The sequence below is a fragment of the Lontra canadensis genome, unplaced genomic scaffold (assembly GCF_010015895.1).
Source record: "Lontra canadensis isolate GAN:19392208 unplaced genomic scaffold, GSC_riverotter_1.0 scaffold5, whole genome shotgun sequence".
In the NCBI taxonomy this organism is placed as follows: Eukaryota; Metazoa; Chordata; class Mammalia; order Carnivora; family Mustelidae; genus Lontra; species Lontra canadensis.
The window spans coordinates 36294525-36312810 of record NW_022630999.1 but is presented as its reverse complement, the minus strand read 5'-3'; the positions used below and the strand labels follow the sequence as shown (position 1 = coordinate 36312810).

Here is an 18286-nt window from a genome sequence, read left to right as displayed (position 1 = left end):
GGCGAGGGCGGGCCGACCCGGGTGAGTGCGTGCGGCTGGGCTCTCCGCCGCCGCGCTCGCGTCCCCGCCCTCCCCCAGCCGCGCAAGCCCCCAGAGCTGAGCCGTCGGACTGACGGTGCCCAGAGCAGTTCCTTTCCCCGGCCTCGGCGCCGGGGAGACGTGAGCGTGCACACGTACACACACAGTGGGGGAAGAGGCGCTCAGAGCGGCGCCCAACTTTCTCCCTGCTTCCGCGGGCCGGGGGAGAAAGCCGGAGCCATCCAGCCCGGGCGGTGCTTGGGGAGGAAGCTGCAACAAGACGGAAGAGATGGAGAGGATCTCCCCGGGTTTGGTTTGAGGGTTTTGTTTTTTGTTTTTGTTTTTTGCCCATTTCCATCGATAACTGGAGACTAAAGGAAATCCGGAGCCGGGCGGCGAGTAGCGCTTTGGGGAAATGGAAGTGTGTGTCCAATTGGAGACGCGTAAAGTTGCCTTTCAAGCTCTCACCTCCGGGGCAAGCGATGCTCCGCAGCGGGCTGACTCAGGGCGGCTTGGGCCTCCCTGTCACCCGCCTGGAAATGATGCAAGTCCAGTCGGTCACCTGGATCCCTGCAGCCCAGCCCGGAATCCGTCTGGATTGGGGGAGGGGTGAGGAACTGGCACACTAAGTGTTACACGGCCCACCAATTCGGGGCAAAAAAAGGGCGGGGGGATGGGACAGTTGCTCAGGCCAAGCCCTATCTAGTGCTTCTCCTATCTTAGTTCGAAAGGTTTTTGTTTTTTTGTTTTTTTGTTTTGTTTTTTTTTTTCCTTAATGCAAAGCGTCACAAAGCCAGGAATTCCCATCTGTGCTCAGTTTGCCCCTAGCGTCACTGTGCCCAAGAAACTCCAATCTGTCAAGTCTCGGGTCTGGGGAGCTCACTGAATTCCAAACGACAGAAAGAGGAAACTTTCCCGGCAAGATGTGGGTGTGATGCGAGCCAGGGGCCCGGGGGGTGGGAGGTGGAGGTGGGGTACGACGCTGTCCCAGCGCAGACCGTCTCCTCCCGCTCTTTAGCAGCAATCGGAGCTGGTATTGGCTTTTATTTTTTTAAAGTGCGTTCGGCCATTGCCCTGGATCACCCGCACACGCGCACGCGTCTCCGGCCGCGCTCACACACACTCATACACGCACGCAAACGCGTGGCCGGCGCCAGGTCTGCAACTTTGTGGGGCGCTCCCGGCGGAGCTCGGCTTCCTCCTGTAGTAGTTGGGCGCAGGCCCCGCCTCCCAGTCGTGTTGTCAAACGGGCGGGGGTCTCGGATTGGTCCAGCCGCTGGGACAACACCTGCTCGACTCCTTCATTCAAGTGACACCAGAGCTTCCAGGGATATTTGAGGCACCATCCCTGCCATTGCCCGGCACTCGCGGCGCTGCTAACGGCCTGGTCACATGCTCTCCAGAGAGCTACGGGAGGGCGCTGGGTAACCTCTATCCGAGCGGCGGCCGCGAGGAGGAGGGAAAAGGAGAGCAAGGAGGAAGAGTGGGAGGAGGAGGGGAAGCGGCCAAGGAGGAGGAAGAAGAGGAGGAGAGCACAAAGAATCCAGGTCTCCGGGCGGGAGGTTTACACACAGAACCATGTGTTCCGAGCGGCTGGGCCAGTTCGTGACCCTGGCTTTGGTATTGGCCACCTTCGACCCGGCGCGGGGGACCGACGCCACCAACCCGCCAGAGAGTCCCCAAGACAGGGGCTCCCAGCAGAAAGGCCGCCTGTCCCTGCAGAACACAGGTAAGTGCGAGCGCCCCCGCGGCAGGGAGCTGCTGGGAGACAACACGGTGCACCCAAGCAGCGCGCCCCGGGCGCTCTGCCTGGAACTGGGAGCCCATCTAGGGCCGCGCAAACTCTTGGGGTGGCGCGGGACATGCAAAGGAAAGCGCGAGGCTAGGCGAGACGCGGTCCGCGCCAGGCTCCGCGCGCGGGGAATCCGCACGTGCTGGCAGGGTGATGAAATGGCTGGAACAGGACTTGTTGCTGTCCTCCCCGGGGTCGAGGGTAAACGAGGCAGCGCCTGACACGGCCAGTGCCGGCTCGAGAGTTCTCGGTCCGGTGCAAAGCTCCCTGCTCCATCCTGGCCCGCCCGCGGGAGGCAAGGAGGGTCCCCGAAGCCAGCCTGCGCCCTGACCCCGGAGAACTTCTCTTCCCAGCCGACCGGCCGACCGGGACAGGACTGCTTTCCCCCTCCTCAAAAGATGCCCGACATCCAAGAACTTTGTAGGCGAGACCGATTGTATTGTGGACTTCCCCCTCGGGGGCATTGCTTGCCGGGGAGGGGTCGGGGGAGGTGGCGCAAAGCGTACCTCTGAGGTGCTGCCGCCTTCTCCCTCTCCAGGGCAGTCAGCTGGCGAAGAAATGGTGACATGGCCCGACCCGTGCGCGGCTGCTGCTCCATCGGCTCTCCACTCACCCGCAAGCTGCCGAGCGGAGCCAGGCGTGCAGGGCACGGGGCTGGCCCTTTTCCCAGCTCCTGGCAGAGAAAGACAATCTGCCTGGAACTCCTTCACTCGGCGCCCCCCGCCCCCCGCCGCCGCCTTAATTTGGGGGCCTGAGACCCAGCGGCAGCGTGCGTGCGCTCACCGCACGAGCAGGAATGCACGAGTGCCCATTAGGGACGCCCGCAGCGAGTGAATCGCCGCCCTGCGCGCTCCTGCCCGGCGCGTCGGGGCCGCGCGTGGGATCATTCAGGAGTCTCCCACCTCCACGCGCGAGCGCCCGCACCCCCAGCCTGCGCTGGCCTCAGCCTAGGACCGGCGCCCACCCTTCCCCCTCTCCAGCGCTTTCCCTGAGAATTGAACGTGATTCTTGGTAGTTAGTGACCTCCACAAATACACTCCACTCATTCTCTCGGTAGATTTAATCTGAATGCGGATTATCTACTCGGGCCCCGCCCTTCTTCAAAAATATACTTTTCTGATGTAATTTTGTGGTTGGCTTAAATCAGTGAATTGGGTGGGTGGGGGGAGGGACAGAAGAGAATCTCTTGCACGCGACAGCCTGACAGTTAACTCCCTCAGTCTATCCTTTTGGAGAGATGAATTAGGGCAACATTCTGCGAAGGACCGCAGCAAACTCCCGGATCGCGGGAATTTCTAGGGTATTAAGTGATATCTCACACCGGATCTCTATTTAAAAGGAGCCTCTAAGTGCGAAGATTGCGTTTCTGCAGGCTAGCCCCCATTTGGCTCGATTCCTGAGCCTGCTCGCAACCGCAGCTCCCCTAGCCTGGTATTTTTAATGCTGATGGTTTGGAGGCGCTGCCTTAATAGGAATTTTGTTTTGATTTTTAGGTGTTGAATCATAAAGCTGAATTGAAACTGCTTTTTGGACGCTCGCATTTGGGGTCAGGAAGGAAATGGCTGTGATTTAACAGCAGCGGCTTTGAGTTCCAAGTAGAGAAGGGTATTTCATTGATGAAGTACAGAAGGGAGAGAGCAAGCGAATCATTTAAAATCTTCCTTGTGTCTGTGGGTTTGGAAAGCTGAAATTGCTTTTGCTTTCAAACTAATATATTTTTTAAGGATTTTATTCATTTATTTGATGGACAGATCACAAGCAAGCAGAGAGGCAGGCAGAGAGAGAGAGAGAGGAAGGGAAGCAGGCTCCCTGCTGAGCAGAGAGCCCCATATGGGACTCCATCCCAGGACCCTGGGATCATGACCTGAGCCGAAGGCTTTAACCCAGGCACCCTCAAACTAAGTATTTTCACAAAGACTTGAAGACCATGGAAAGGATAAAAAATGGAGTGCTCAGACCTAACTTCTGATTGTGATCTTTGTAACATAGGTTTGGCTGATTTTTTACAGATACAGCATTTACAAATAATGACACTTTCATAAGGACATTAAGCAATGGCATTTCCTTGCCCAGCTTTTTAGATCCTGAAATAGTCATTTCTAACTTTATCTTCTTAAATTTTCTTGTAGTCATTACTAGCTTGTATTTCAGCCGACCTCTCTGCATTCCCCAGCATGGCTGAGAATTTTGTATATATTTGTATGTCATTCTCATTTTAGCGGAAATTCAACACTGTTTGGTCAACGCTGGCGATGTGGGGTGTGGTGTGTTTGAATGTTTCGAGAACAACTCTTGTGAGATTCGAGGCTTACATGGGATTTGCATGACTTTTCTGCACAACGCTGGAAAATTTGATGCCCAGGTAAAAACCACATAGAGCACAAAATGTTTTAGGTTGGCATTGCATGATTGAAGTGTTCATTGGAAGGACTTGTGAACGGGTCTCCTTAGCTGATCTTTAGGGTGTTTTTTAGCGTTTGCAAGAACCATTCTTGGTGAAGAGCAGGGTGACAGTTTCTTCCCACATCACTCATGGGGTTCTGTTCCCAGAACTGTCATGGAGTAGGTGAAGTCCTTCTCCACCCTTAAGCTGTGTCTACACAGGCAAAGTGGTATGGAGAGCAAGTTGAACAATCATCTAAGCATTCTTAACAGAGAACACAAAAGGCAGAACAAATAATAAACATCTTGTAAGGGGACACACTATGTCTGGCCACCCAAAACTCAGTCTGCAAGGCCCATCACATTAGAAACAGGTTTGTGGGGGGGAGGACAGGGCCTCCAATTATACATTCCAAGACCTGTTTTCACCTACTTGGGGAGAATAAATGAGACACAAACTTCAGAGAAACTCATCATCTCCAATGGGTGTGTGAGCAGGTAACAGGGATAATTCAGGGCTTCCAGAATAACAGACTTCTTCCTCCTAAGTAGCAGACCCTCCTCACCCAACCCAAAAACCCCAAATGAGTCCTGCTCTATGGAGTCCTCTAACAAGGCATGACCTACTCCAGCTATCCCAGAGTAGCCAGGGTGAAAAAAAAAGCCTAGTGGTGGCTTGGGGTAGGGCAAGAACCTGGCAAGCCACCCTATGGTTCCAGTGCTAACAACCCAAATACATTTCAGGTGGCAGGTGGCATCAGGCTCACCTTCTCCATGTTCTCCCCAGCCCATATGTGCGCTACAAAGCCCCCTGTTGTTCTATCTCACCAACCTCTTCTCCCCTACAATTGGAGAGTGGGGACAACATTTGAAGAAGGCCAACAGTTACAGTGTGACTTACGAATGCCACCCGCCACCATCTACTGACATGCTGTAGAGAGCCTGACAAAGCAATGCCTGGGAACCAGAAAGGGATTCGAGAGGGCTGGGAGCCTACACAGCAGAGGATGTGGGGTGGCAGGGGGTGGGAAACAGAGACCAGGGAAGGAAAGAGTAGAACGTCTGAACTCCTCAAGGCTCCCTAATAGAGCATCCCTTCTGGATTAACTGGAATTAGGAAACGTAATAGGAAATCCGGGGGAAAGATATGTATTTAAGGGCGATCCCACAGGATGTCAGGGAAGAATACCAAAACAGATTGCCGCAGCCCTCAAATACATTAATCTTCCTTTTTCTCTCAACCAAGAGGAGTATGCTCTCAAGTGAGAAGCATCCCTTTCAAGCTGGTCCCCAGCATGTGACTTCTCCATGAACTGACACACCCCACCCTCCATCTTCTTTGGCTCCCGCTGGAAAGTCAGAGCAAAAGGGGCCACGGGGAGGGGCTTTTTCAGCAACCGGACACTATATGTAGACATTTCGGTTGCTTCTAAAGGAAGAACTGAATTAAATGTGCTGGCTGGCTTCCCACTTCCAACCTAAACCTGTTCTCTTTCTCTACTCAGTTACTTCCAGGCCTGTCTAAAACAGAGGGGTGCCCTCTCCAATGACAGCTTGTTTCTATAGTAATGGGGAGTGGGGATCCCTAGGTAGGTATCCCACAATGCCTCCCCGCCCTGAGAGGCTGATAAGGGAGTTCATGCCCCAGCCTGCCTCCGCACCCCCAACAGCTGTCTCCTTTCTAGGATAAGAACAATCTCATGGGGTTGCCAGGAAAGAGAACTGGGGCCCAGATGTATGCCTGGCTGCCTTAGCCACTCAGAGGCAGGGATTGTGGGGGAGGGGCTGTCAGTTGGGCAGTTCAGACTCCAGATGCTGCCAGGCAGAGTGCCAGGCGTGCCTTTTAGAGGCAATAATCCTAACAGTTTCAAAAAGGAAAAGAATGCTCCTCCTTGAAGGATAGGAGGAGACATGAGTATGGGTTGGGGGCCATGGGAGGCACTGAGGCACAGATAGCACCCAATTTCAATGTCCCTCGTGGGGTTGGAGGAAAACGCAATGATGTGAGACTTAGATCAGCAGGCACCTTCTCCTTGGGAAATGCTCTTGCTGGGAGTTTGGGATTTATGTCTGGCCACATTCCCCTTGGGTTCCAGAAAGTTTGCCCCCAAGCAGCCAACCCTGGGCTGCCTAGAGGACAGACGGCCACAGAAGCCCCAGAATGAGGGAAATTAGTAGAGCAGCTGGGAGGAAGGAGGCAAATTTGTTAGTCTCCCAAAGTAACATCCTTTTTGGCCAAATGCCAGAGGTGTACTGTCACTCCAGACATACCTCCTGACGGTCATCAGCCTGTCGCCTGCATGGACATCAGTCTGAGGCAGGACCTTGGGGTTCAGTTGTCCAACAAAAATCCCGTGCGAGGCCAAGAAGTGTGACTGGCAAGCTTCTGACAAGGACTTGTCTCTTCTGCCCCTCTCTCTCTTCTCTGTCCTCTCTGTTCTCAGGGCAAGTCATTCATCAAAGATGCCTTGAAGTGTAAGGCCCATGCTTTGCGGCACAGGTTCGGCTGCATAAGCCGGAAGTGCCCTGCCATTAAGGAAATGGTGTTCCAGTTACAGCGGGAATGCTACCTCAAACACGACCTGTGCTCTGCCGCCCAGGAGAACACGCGGGTGATGGTGGAGATGATTCACTTCAAGGACTTACTGCTGCATGAGTGAGTGCCGCCCCACAGGGGCCGTGGGAAGGAGGGGGCCCGCTCCTCAGGCTGGTGTGGAGGACTTTGAGGGGCCTGTGTCTGGAGGCCGACCTCCCACCAAATGGGAAAGGTTGCACTCTACCTCAGAAAGCTGCGTGGACTCCCCTGGGAGGCCCTTTCCTGCTGGCCTTCAAGAAAAGTGAAAGAAATGTCCACCATTGGTTTCAAAAGCATGAGCCATAGAAACAGAAAATATTGTACTAAGCGAGAGATGTGTAGGCTTCAGAAATACGCTTCCCCTTCCCCTCAGCGCAGATCCCGACAGTTCTGAGTATTCCAAGCGGCTGCACAGGTGCCCCAGCAGACAGCCAAGAGCCCATCACAGCGGCTGAGCCTTTACTAAGTGCCACGCATTGTGCTCAGTGGTTTTCGGGAATCTTTCCCCAGATCCTCACGGCAGCCCTGGGAGCAAGGTACCGTTCTCCTCTCCATTTTACAGATCAGAAAGCTGAGATTCACTAGAGTAAAGGTCATACAGAGACTGAGAGGCAAAGCCAGGTCATCCAGCTCCGGAGGCTTCAATGCCAAGAACTGAGAGCAATAGCCCTTTTTCCTGCCCCCATGGCCTTCATTTCCCTCAGAAGGTCCAGTTCACCTTCTCTAATACATTGATTCCCTCCCAGAGAAAACACAAGACCCATGTCAAGAACTTGAATCAGCTAAACACATTTTTGCCAAAGTGGGTAAATATGAACTTGCTTATTCAAAGACTTGCAATTCAGTAATAAACCCCAGAAATGTTATTCCTTAAGGAAAAAAAAAATTCCCATCTGTAGGATCCTAAACTTTGCAAAGTGAGAGAGCATGTGGTACCCAGGTGCTCCTGACATGCAGCCTGGGCAGTAGGTCACAATGGCTTCTTCCTCAGAGACTGAGGGCAGAAAGCAGGCCACTTGCTAAGCAGAGCAAAACGAGTCACATCCAGCTTGATGGCACCATTGGTCTTTACACAGTGGCTCACGGAGCCAAATCAGTACAATTTTATGATCTCTTGCTTCTCAGTTGGTGCCATGGCCTTCCCCCAGCTATGCCACCAAGCAGGCGACTCCCCACCCCACGCACACACTGCTTAGATCATAGAGGACAGCAGCCATCACCCACCAGTTTCCAGCGGGTTAGGAGGGTCTGGGTATCTTGCAACGCGCCCAGTGCCCTTTTAGAATTCGAAGATTTACCATGAATCTCTGCCAGCAGCTCTTGCCAAGAGCAAAGTGATATTGTCTTCTCCTTAGTCACACTGACACCCTATGAAATAGTTATCACTCTTCCAAATACCTGTAAAGACACAGAGCAACAACATCTTCAACAACAACAATAATGATAATCGCTATCATTGTGTGAGTGGGCAAGGGACTTGACCTGGACGGTCTCATTTATCGTTCCCAACAGGGCGGCCTGGTGGAGATTACTCTCTCCACCTAACAGAAGAGGAGAGGGCAGCTAAGAGGTTCAAGATCTGACTCTGAGGTTTGATCCCCACTATCCAGCTTGGGAACTGGCAGTACCTACAACTCAAGCCGATTATCAGGAATAGACATGGGACCTCCTAGCTCCTGACCTGCTCTCTCCATACTGGACCTGTGAAAGACTCATGGGCTCCCAGATGTAGCAGGGGGTTCTTCCCTTTTCTCAGTTATACCCCCATTATATAAGGAGAGCGCTGTAAAGGTCCCTTCCTTCAAGCTGCCCCTGGAAAGAGGCAAATGCCCCATGGCTAAGAGACTCCCAAAGCTCCTTTGTCCTCAGTCCGCTGTCATCCACTATAGCTTCTTGGCCTCAAGGATGGAGGAAGGGAATGAGCTTATACATCAGTAAGACATTCCTGGAGTGCAACAAGACTTTGTCTTTTCTAAGATTGGAGAAAAGTCTTCTTTGGGAAAACCAAAGGTTTTGAAGGGTTTTTTTGCTCCCTCTGGAATTTAAGAAGGGGTAAAGTGCTGTGGCTTCTCTGGTACCTCCTCTGTGGAAACATGGCCCATGGGGCCATGAGATTTTTACTTCTCAGGGGCTCTTCATATTATTTAGAATGAACACATAGCCCTCCACCCCAGCCCACTCTGGGAATGCAGGTGACTCACCCCATAAGTTAGGCTGGGCCTCTTTTAAGAACACTCACTGCCTGCACACAAGTCCTCTTTCCTCTCGCTAAGCCAGTGTATCCAGGCAGCGGGTCTCACCGAACCCCAGCTACCCCCAGCACCCCACTACCTTCCTTCTGAAGCCATGACTATGGGGTGCGTCAGCTCAACTTCAAGCTGAACGATGGTGTTGTCCTTTAACTGTCTTCACTGATTTGGGCACAAAGGATCCCATCAGTCCCCAGATATCAAGAAGGCCATTTAAGAATGCGTGGCATTGGTCTCAGATAAGAAAATGAGAACTGAATTTTCTTTTCCCTTTAGAGAAGAGGAAGTCACAGTCACTCCAGAATCCACATCACCCCCATTCCTCAACCCAATCCCTATCCATCCCCAAAACACTCATGTCTGCTTAAAGTGGCTCCCTTCAAGCTCTCCGCTTCCCTCTGTTCCTCTCACCCCTTCCTGCCCCACTTTCTCCATATCAACTGCCTTGGCCACCACACACCCTGTCACTGGGTGCTGGCAGCCTCCAGGCACGTCCCCCTCCAAGTATTTTTAAAAATCCTTTAGCCTTGCTGACACCCAGTTGAGAAAGCTGGGCTTTGTCATTAGACACGGGCTGAGCTTGCAGCCTGAGAAGGCACCATGCCAGCTCAAAACACGGCTTAGATTAACACACACCCCTCCCCATGGCTCACAGCTTTCTCCTCGGGAGCGAGCGCCAAAGGCAGGAGAGAGCGTTCGCTAGTCCAGCCTTCTCGGATCCGCCTTGGGGTTCTGAGAGCTCATCTGCAGGCAGACTGCCCTGGCAAAGGAGGCCAGGAGGCAGTCCGTACATTCCCAAGAGAGCCCTCCCCTTACTCTGGGGAAAGAAAACTGGAAGAAGATCACTGGGCTGGTCCCAAAAAGACAGATTCTCAGCCCCCGCAATTTGCTCCTGTTGCCCCAGAGAGGGGCAGGTACAAATCAGACACTGAAATCCTGACGCTGCTGTAGCAGATATGCTCCGTGACCTTGAGCTCCCTGAGGCAGTCGGTTGCTAGTTGTCAAAAGATAGAAGAAAGCAAATATGCGTGCAGCATTGCTTCTGTGTTGCCCCATGGCCCCCTCTCGCAGCCCGAGAAGAGGAGTGTTATCACTGTCCTTGTCACTGTTAGGGGCCTGCCTTAGAGAGTTGAAGCACCCTGTCCATCAGCCATGCACAGACTCTCTGACTCCAAAGGCATCAAGTAGGCCTTAAAAGGCAGCTTGATCTCTATCAGCCGGAACATTCCTCTTCTCTGCTCTCAGCCCAGCTCTAGGCCTTCCCAGCCCAGAAGCTTCCAAAAACTGACTTTCTCCTCTCCCCCGCCCTCCCCCCACCACCAGCCATCTCCATTTTTACATCTATGACATGAGGACAGTTCAACTACAACTTGAGGACTAATTCATAAAAATGGCAGGGAACTACTTCACAAGTCCTAAAACACAATCTGCTCTTCTGCCTAGCAACTGCCAGCTTGTAAAGAGAAGATGAAGTAGGCTAACAGGCAGCCACCCAGGTGGTCCTGGCTCACAGAGGAAAAAAGTCTTGTTCCTCATAAGTGATCTCACGTTCCAGAGTGATTGCCCTGCCCGAGGCGATGGCCCAGAGCTGCAGTGCTCATGGGCCGAGATACCCAGAAACTTTGCTGGCCAAGGACTGCTAAAGAATGCTGGTTAGCCCCGTGAAACATTCTATACCCTCCCTGGGGATTTTGGAAGGCCAGTGAGATGTGAGAAGGGCTCAGTGAGTGGGCTATGAGAGCCCCTTGTGGGGGACACCTCTTACCAGATGGGCCCGTAAAGAGCAGGCACGCTGTTCCCGTCCGCGGCACACACCTCCCACCCTTGTGTCGGCATGATGTGCTCATTCTTCCTCCAGCATTTTTCCCAAAGAACAACCCAGGGCAGCTGGATGGCCTGAGCCAGAACCAAATGTGCGTATTTCACAGATTGCCGGCCCTCATCTCAACACCTACGCCCCTTGTGGCCAGCCCTCACCTCCAGTTCTAGCCAAGCCAGACTGGAAGAACAGAGATGCCTAGATAGCCACTCCCTGTCTTCGAACTTTAGTACCAGGAATGGGGGAGAGCTCCATGGGAAGTGACTTTGCAGGGCCGTGGTCTGCCTCCCACCCTTCTCCACTGAGTACAGAGGGAAGTGCATCCAGGACCTTCCAGAAACACCCTTCATCAGGAGCCTAAAGCAGGGGCAAACACAGACATGGGAAAATGGCTTCTGGGGAGCCTCACTTAGAGAAGATTGACCCGGGAGAGTGGCACCAAGTGCAAAGCCAGCCAGCCCCACTGACACCACGTGGCAAGAGGGCGATGTGGAGCTCTGCAGCCCCAAATCTTTGATGGCTCCTCCTCCCCTGCCAAAGAGAGCCCTCAGTTAGGTAGCTCCAATCCTTCACCATTTGCCTCTTATTCCACTGGCCCCAAGACACTTCTCTACTCCTCCCACTGAAACCCTCCTAGCTGGCACACGGGAAACATGCCCAGAGCTCTCCTACAGTCCTTTTCAACACTCACACAGCCGCCCTACCTGGCATTCTCCCCCGCCTTCCCCAGAGTCACTATGCACCTGCAAATTGTCACTGGCCGTTTTCCTGGTGGTAGCAGGCTCAGGCACCAGCCTGTCTCCAGTCCCCAGCAAGGAGCCTGGGAGGTAATGGCCATCTAGGAAATAGCGGCCGAGGCCAGCACTCCTTAGGAGATGGATAAAGACCTGAAGTAATTCCTGAAATCTCTTTCACCAAACTAAGGCCTCAGCCATATGTCCCTTGTGCCTGGTACCCTCAATGTCCTCTGTGGCCCGTTCAGGACTGGTTCCATTCTCTCTCTTTCTCTCTCTGCTCTCCGTCTCCAGACCGTACGTGGACCTGGTGAACCTGCTGCTGACGTGCGGGGAAGAGGTGAAGGAGGCCGTCACCCACAGCGTGCAGGCACAGTGCGAGCAGAACTGGGGAGGCCTGTGCTCCATCTTGAGCTTCTGTACCTCGGCCATCCAGAGGCCCCCCACGGTGTCCCCTGAGCGTCTGCTCCAGGCAGACAGAGCCAAGCTCTCCAGGGCCCGCCACGGGGAGGCAGATCAGCCCCTCTCAGGGCCCAGCAGTCGGGAGACCGGCAGAGGTGCCAAGGGAGAGCAAGGTAGCAAAAGCCACCCAAACACCCATGCCCAGGGCCGAGCCGCCAGCCATGGGGGCCAGGGGACTTCTGGAAGCAGCGAGTGGGAGGAGGCACAGTCTGAGTATTCCAACATCCGGAGGTGAAACGGAAGGCCTGGCCGGGAAACCTTTCCTCCATGCCGTCCATTTTCTTCTCTATGGACATTCCAAAACATTTGCCATTAAAGAGGGGGGATGTCTACACGCAGGATTTGGTGGGGATTGCGGACTTGATGCAGGTGTGTGCTAGCGGAACGAACAGGTGAGGCAGAGGCGACCTGGGCAGCAGCGAGGTCTCAGCTGGGCCCGCGGAGGGTTCCCAGACTTGCACATCCCTAAGCGAGCGTGCACGCGGCCTCCGTGCAACTTTGTCTTCTTTCCATCCGTGGAGCCTCTGGGCGGCGGCCCGCGGTGTGCTCTGCTGTGGGGGAGTTGGGCCGGGGAAGGGCAGGGGTCAGACTGGACCGCACACTCGGTGCTGGGCTCCAGGCCCGCAGCTTCTGGTGCTGTCTTGGCAGAGGGCAGGCTGGATCCGGGTGCAGCAGTGAATGTGAAACCCGCCCTGGGAGTCAGAAGGGTGGAAAGGAGATGGGGGCTGCGTGGATGCTTGGTGCCAAATGGAAGTTCAGTTTCTTGCATGGGACCTTGAGGTTTGGAGCTGCTGGGGATGGGGAGGGCAAGGGTTCTAAGTGTAATTTCTGAGCCATTGTTCCGTCTGGGGGAACCATGTCCGAGGGAGTGGTCCCTGTGTGTCTGTATATTAACCACTGCTTCGAATCTCTATTTCACTTTTTTATTTATCCACTTACATCTACATACCTGTCGTCTAAATAAATGGCTTTTGAACAAAGCAACTGGGTCATTAAAACCAGCTCAAAGGAAAAAGAAATACAGCCCATCTTTTGGGGATGATTTTTTTTTTCTTTTGAGTGCTCTTTTAAAAGGAATCAAAGAGCGATGTAGCCATGTGTCTGCCTGCCCAGCGTGGGCTCGCAGCCACTCAGAGCAAACCACATCTCTGGAGGAAAATGCACACGTGAGAAGTACATTTGACAGATTTTTTTTCCTTAGCATTTGGTTACCCCACCTTGACCCTCAGCCAAGATCGATAAAGCCTTGTACCTGATGCCTTGAGGCCAAGTCGGAAATAGGGCTTCTCGGTGTGCAGGACGGAAAGGGGGGGAAGAGAGCAGAGGGGGCTGTGGTTTCTAGCAGGGAAGGCTGACCTTTTACATAAATGGAGGAGACCGCCAGGAAGCACTGAGGGACAGGATTTTCCAGATCCGGACTGGGAATGTAACAATGAAGAAAGCAGTCCGAGTGGACAAAATAAAGGCAGAGAGGAGGGACAGAGCTAAAAATCCAAGGCAAGGAGCGGGGAGTGGGAAGAGGACTGTAACAAAGGGTCAGCAGAATGGGGTTCTTGGGGTTGTTCAAAACGTTCCACAGATAGGCCTTTTCTTTCTTGCCTACTGAGTTATCAATATTAAAGCTTCTCTCTCGCAGCTAGTACTCAAACAGGAGGCCAGGATTACAAGATGTAGACAGGTGATCTGGGCCAGTTCCTTCTAGAGCAGTGGTCAGCAAACTTTTTCTGTAAAGGTCCAGAGAGTAAATTACACTGTTTTTCATTTGGCGGGTCATGCAGTTTCTGTCCCAAGTACTCCCCTCTGTCACTGTGGCCGAAAAGCAGGCATATATAACACAACATGTCACCAACAGGCCTGGCTCTGCTCCAGTAAGATTGCATTTAACAGGTGCCCACCTGGATCTGGCTCTTGGGCCCGAGTTTTGGGACCCCCATTCTAGTGAGCTGGCAAAAAAGTATGCACCCTCCATTTGATCAGCTTATAGCTCTCCCTCGAAGCGACCCAAGGCCAGAGATAAAGAAGCTAAATTTATCTGCTCTAATTTGTTCCAGGGAATGCCCTTACCCAAAACCCGGCTAGTGTTTTTATTACCCCAAACCCAAGCTCATCAGTGCCAGGACATGCTGCTGCTGGAAGGTCAGCTCCCCAATCTTCCATGATCCAGGTTAGAAAGAAACCATTTGGGTGTGGGGGGGGAGTGGGGAGGGGACAAAATGCTGGGAGAAGCACCTAAAAAGAGAGCTGCAGAAAGCAAGAGAGATGGTGCGCTTAATCCCACTCTGCCCTCGGGGGAAGGAGGACGGGTGTGTCAGGCTCTGCCATGGGAACCGAACGTAAACCGTGGCTGTCTCATGCCATGGACCACTGCAGCACGTTACTGTTTTACTTACATCACTCAAAAGCTGAAGCAATAACATTCTCCCGCGTTGCTGGGTCAGCTGTTCATTTGTTCACCGGCTCCTGGGCTGGATGTGTGAAAGGCATCACTTTTATATTTTCCTCAGTGTAAATGTCTTATGTGTTCACCTACTGATGTCCCATTTGTTGCTTCTATTGTAAATATTTGTCATTTGTATTTATTATTTCAAGTGTTTTCCCCCAAGGCATAAAATGGCTTACTGTGTTCATTTGAACCCTGTCACTGATCTCTGTTGTCTATTTTTCATACCACTAGTGTGTTGCTTCTCAAAAGTCAGGTAGCTCTCATTTCATTCTGGTTCTTAACGTTTTTGAAGCATACAATAGTATTTATCGTGAAGGTTCTTTGGCTCAAAACGGAATAAAGTCCAAATTCCTACAAGAGTTGACACGGCATTTGTACAATCTAAAATGTAAGCAAAGTAGTCATTAAAAATAGACACGCAACTTGGGCTTCATACTTCGTACGAATTGACTCTTGAGCCTTCCTTTAAGGAAGGATGTGGATTTCCAAATAAAGATACGGCGTTTATTTTGAGCTTTGCATCTTAACAAGATGATCTGAACACCTCTCCTTTGTATCAATAAATAGCCCTGTTGTTCTGAAAGGAGAGGACCTAGTACAGCAAAATGCTGGCACCTGAAACCAAATAAATAGCAAACAACAGCCCAGAGCTGTAGTCATACTTAGACATGCACACACACACACACACACACACACACACATGCACACGCGCATACACACACACAGAGACATTTAAGCTTGAACCAAGTAAAAGGCTTTGCTAGAACAATATGGAAAAACAATGCTACCGGAGCCCATTTCCTAAGGAAGGACAACCTCGTCTGGTCTCAGAATTGGCACCACGTGAGCTTGTTAAGTAATAATGTCTGTTTCTGTTATGGATTTAGACAGCAGGACCTGAACGTTGTCACATTGCATTATTTTTCTCCATTCATTAATAAAGATTTCAAATAAATGGCTTTCCCTTGAGTAGCATTGTTATCTGAGAGCGCTTTGGACAAACCAGTGCATAGGGGGAATGGCTGTGCGCAAGTGAGTTTTGAGTCCATTTAAAATGCCAGATGCTTGGTTTACAGGAAGGGAAACCAGGTGAAGACAACCCTCCTGGGTTTCTCCTCCACTGGAGGGACTCTGTCCAAAACACTGCCTGAGTCACCAAGACACAGAGGTAAACGAACTCCATGCAGCCTGCCTGGGGGCACCAGCCCCCCAACCATTAGGGACATCCTCGAAGCTCCCTCTGGTCTCACCTGTGAGACCCTGGTCTCCCCTGCGGCCTGGCCACCCTTTCTTGCAGACTGAGTTTGTGGCCGATGCCACCAGCATGACAGCCCAGCGGTCTGGTGCCAGCAGGGAAGCTCCTGCCTCCTCCACAGTTCAGCCTCACCACAGCGAAACAGAGCTGGAGTCCCCGTTTCCCACAGTGCACCCACCACGCACCAGGTGTTCAGCCACACATTTCACATACATCATCTCACCCCGACTACACCCTATAAGTAGCGGGTATCATCCCCATTTTACAGGCAAAGAAACCGAGATAGGGAAAGCTAAAGCAGCTGGACCCAAACCAAACCCTGGCTAGTGAATGGGGTTGGCGGGGGGGCAGTGGGGATCTGAAACCAAACCCAGCTCTGCGACTCTAAGCCCCCCTGCTTTCCCCCACATCGGCCTTAGAATCTCCACATTTGATTTATTCTTGATTTAAGCCAATGAGTATTATTCCCATTTTACATGAGGCTCAGAGAAAGAATAATTATACTCTTATATTTATAGCACCTCCGAGGAGCTCTGCTTTAGAACAGAAAGGAAAATTGTTGCCCTCACCTTTCCTCTCAGCAAAGGCTCAAATTTTGGTTCAGATAAGGGAAAGCAGAAGAATCATGGAGTCTCATCACTTTTCTGTGCATGTAGATAATTTTTTTTAAGATTTTATTTATGTATTTGACAGGCAGAGATCACAAGTAGGCAGAGAGGCAGGCAGAGAGAAAGGGGGAAGCAGGCTCCCCGCGGAGCAGAGAGCCCGATGCAGGGCTCCATCCCAGGACCCTAGGATCATGACCTGAGCTGAAGGCAGAGGCTTTAACCCACTGAGCCACCCAGGCGCCCCAAATGTAGGTAATTTTTTGGAGGTTCTTGGGCGCAGCTGCAGGAAACTTTGGGGAGCAGCTGGCTTTTGTGAATTTGTGGCTAGAGTTCTTTCTGCTAAGCCCACCCAGTCGCCAGCTCTGTCTGAGAAGCCAGGCTCCCTTGAAATCATCACCGCCATCATCACCCTCCTCATGACACCTGCAGTTTCTTGTGAATCTAGTTTCGTGTGCTCCCCATGTGTTCTACCGGCACTATTCGGAACCCCATTTTGCACATGGGGAAACTGAGGCTCAAAGGTATCTTAATATGCCTGGAGCTCATCCAAGGCCAGCAAGCTCTAGAGGTGGCATGCCAACCCATCCCAGGGCTCACTCTGCTCAGTTTAACTTGCAGTGTCTCCGCCCAGGTGTGAAAAGGTGGGTGAAACACACCACATTCAAACATGGCAGCTGGCTCCCTGCCCCCAGCCCTCGGGCCAGCTCCAATCCATCAGTCCAGAAATTATTAGACTGTGGGAGGAAGAAGGCAGAAGGGTTTCCAAGTATGCTGGTATTTAAGCAAAGTTTCCAAAGGAAGCTGGAGCTGCGCACCCCAAAATCTGGAGACAGAAATCTGAATTTGTTCTAAAGTCAACAAAAGAGAAAGCCCCCTGCCGAGGAGGGGACAAGCCTTGGCCAGAGCACAGGTTTCATGTGAAATTATTTTTTGTGGGCGGAGAAGAGAAGAAAAGAGCAACAGAAGCCTTGGGCTAGGAGTCATGCATTGCCGCTTGCATAAGCGACTCAGTTGTTTTCACTCCCCAAAAAGAACACACACACACAAAGTCACTCCCTGAAGAGAACAAAAAAAAAAAAAAAAAAAAAAAAAACACACACAAAGCCAACCTAAGCTTATGCATGAAATTGGCCCACCAGGATAAACCCTGATGCTTGCTCAACAGAACCCAAGCCTCGTGGCTCCTGAGGGCATGCGGCCCCCCAGCCACCGTGTACCAGCAAGTCTGCCCAGGTGAACAAAAACTGGGAGGGACAAGAAGAGCTCCCCCCAGGAGTGCTCAGAGGCAGGGCAATCATTCATCAGGTGCAGAGGAGAAGCAGCTGGTTCCATTTCTCTTTAGTTGGTTCCCAGGACTTTTTATGGTTCTTCAAGTTAAGGAGAGTGCCCACGTAACAAAAAAAGCGGCCTGCTAACAAGGACGGCGACCGTCCGCCTGCTGGCCTTCCCGAGTCAGCAAAGGACCAAGGGTGCCCAAGATGGCTTTGTGCAGGATAGATGATCAGGACCTAGAATTCTGCCCTAGTGGTTGACGGCTATGTCGACAAGTTACCTCCAAAACAGAGCAAATTAAAACCATCACTTTTTTTGCTCCCCGTTTTGTGGGTCAGAAATTTAGAAAGGGCCCAGTCAGGTGGTCAGTTTCTTATCCACATGGCATCCGCTGGGGCAAGCAGGGCTGGAGGGTCCCCTTCCCTGGTGGCCCCGTCAGAATGGTGGCTCAGGGGCTCCTGGCCTCCCTCTCTTGAATTTCCATTGGGGCCCTCATCCCCCAGGTCTTCTCAAAGCAGGGCTCTGTCAGGGTGACAGACACGGACGGGCTGCCATAAGAGAATTTAGAGAACGTTGCGGTACTCTCTTCAAACCCAAGCTAGGATTTTTATTTCATCCTTGGTTTTGTAACAACCCTGGGATCCAAATGCCATGAGAGATGAGCCCATGTCACTTGT

The 18286-nt window shown here is 52.2% G+C and overlaps 1 protein-coding gene and 1 long non-coding RNA gene across 2 annotated transcripts in view; one reads left to right on the top strand and one right to left on the bottom strand.

The window, feature by feature from the left end:
• The first annotated feature begins 1039 nt into the window (after nucleotides 1-1039).
• Nucleotides 1040-14676, top strand: STC2 (stanniocalcin 2). Its single transcript, XM_032851834.1, has 4 exons — nucleotides 1040-1747; nucleotides 4030-4172; nucleotides 6637-6848; nucleotides 11864-14676. The coding sequence occupies exons 1-4, from the start codon at nucleotides 1597-1599 to the stop codon at nucleotides 12264-12266; spliced, it is 909 nt and encodes a 302-aa protein (XP_032707725.1). The 5' UTR covers nucleotides 1040-1596; the 3' UTR covers nucleotides 12267-14676.
• Nucleotides 7667-18286, bottom strand: part of LOC116864328 — a 52381-nt gene continuing 41761 nt past the window's right edge. The window contains exons 2-3 of the long non-coding RNA XR_004381994.1: nucleotides 8066-8165; nucleotides 7667-7761 (exon numbers count right to left, since the gene is read on the bottom strand). This is a non-coding gene — a long non-coding RNA (uncharacterized LOC116864328). The remainder of the gene's footprint in view (nucleotides 7762-8065; nucleotides 8166-18286) is intronic.

Coding starts and splice junctions, on each gene's coding strand:
- STC2 (XM_032851834.1), top strand. CDS start 1,597: ATGTGTTCCGAGCGGCTGGGCCAGTTCGTGACCCTGGCTTTGGTATTG. Junction 4,173..6,636: donor CTGGAAAATTTGATGCCCAG/GTAAAAACCACA, acceptor CTCTGTTCTCAG/GGCAAGTCATTCATCAAAGA. Junction 6,849..11,863: donor AAGGACTTACTGCTGCATGA/GTGAGTGCCGCC, acceptor CTCCGTCTCCAG/ACCGTACGTGGACCTGGTGA.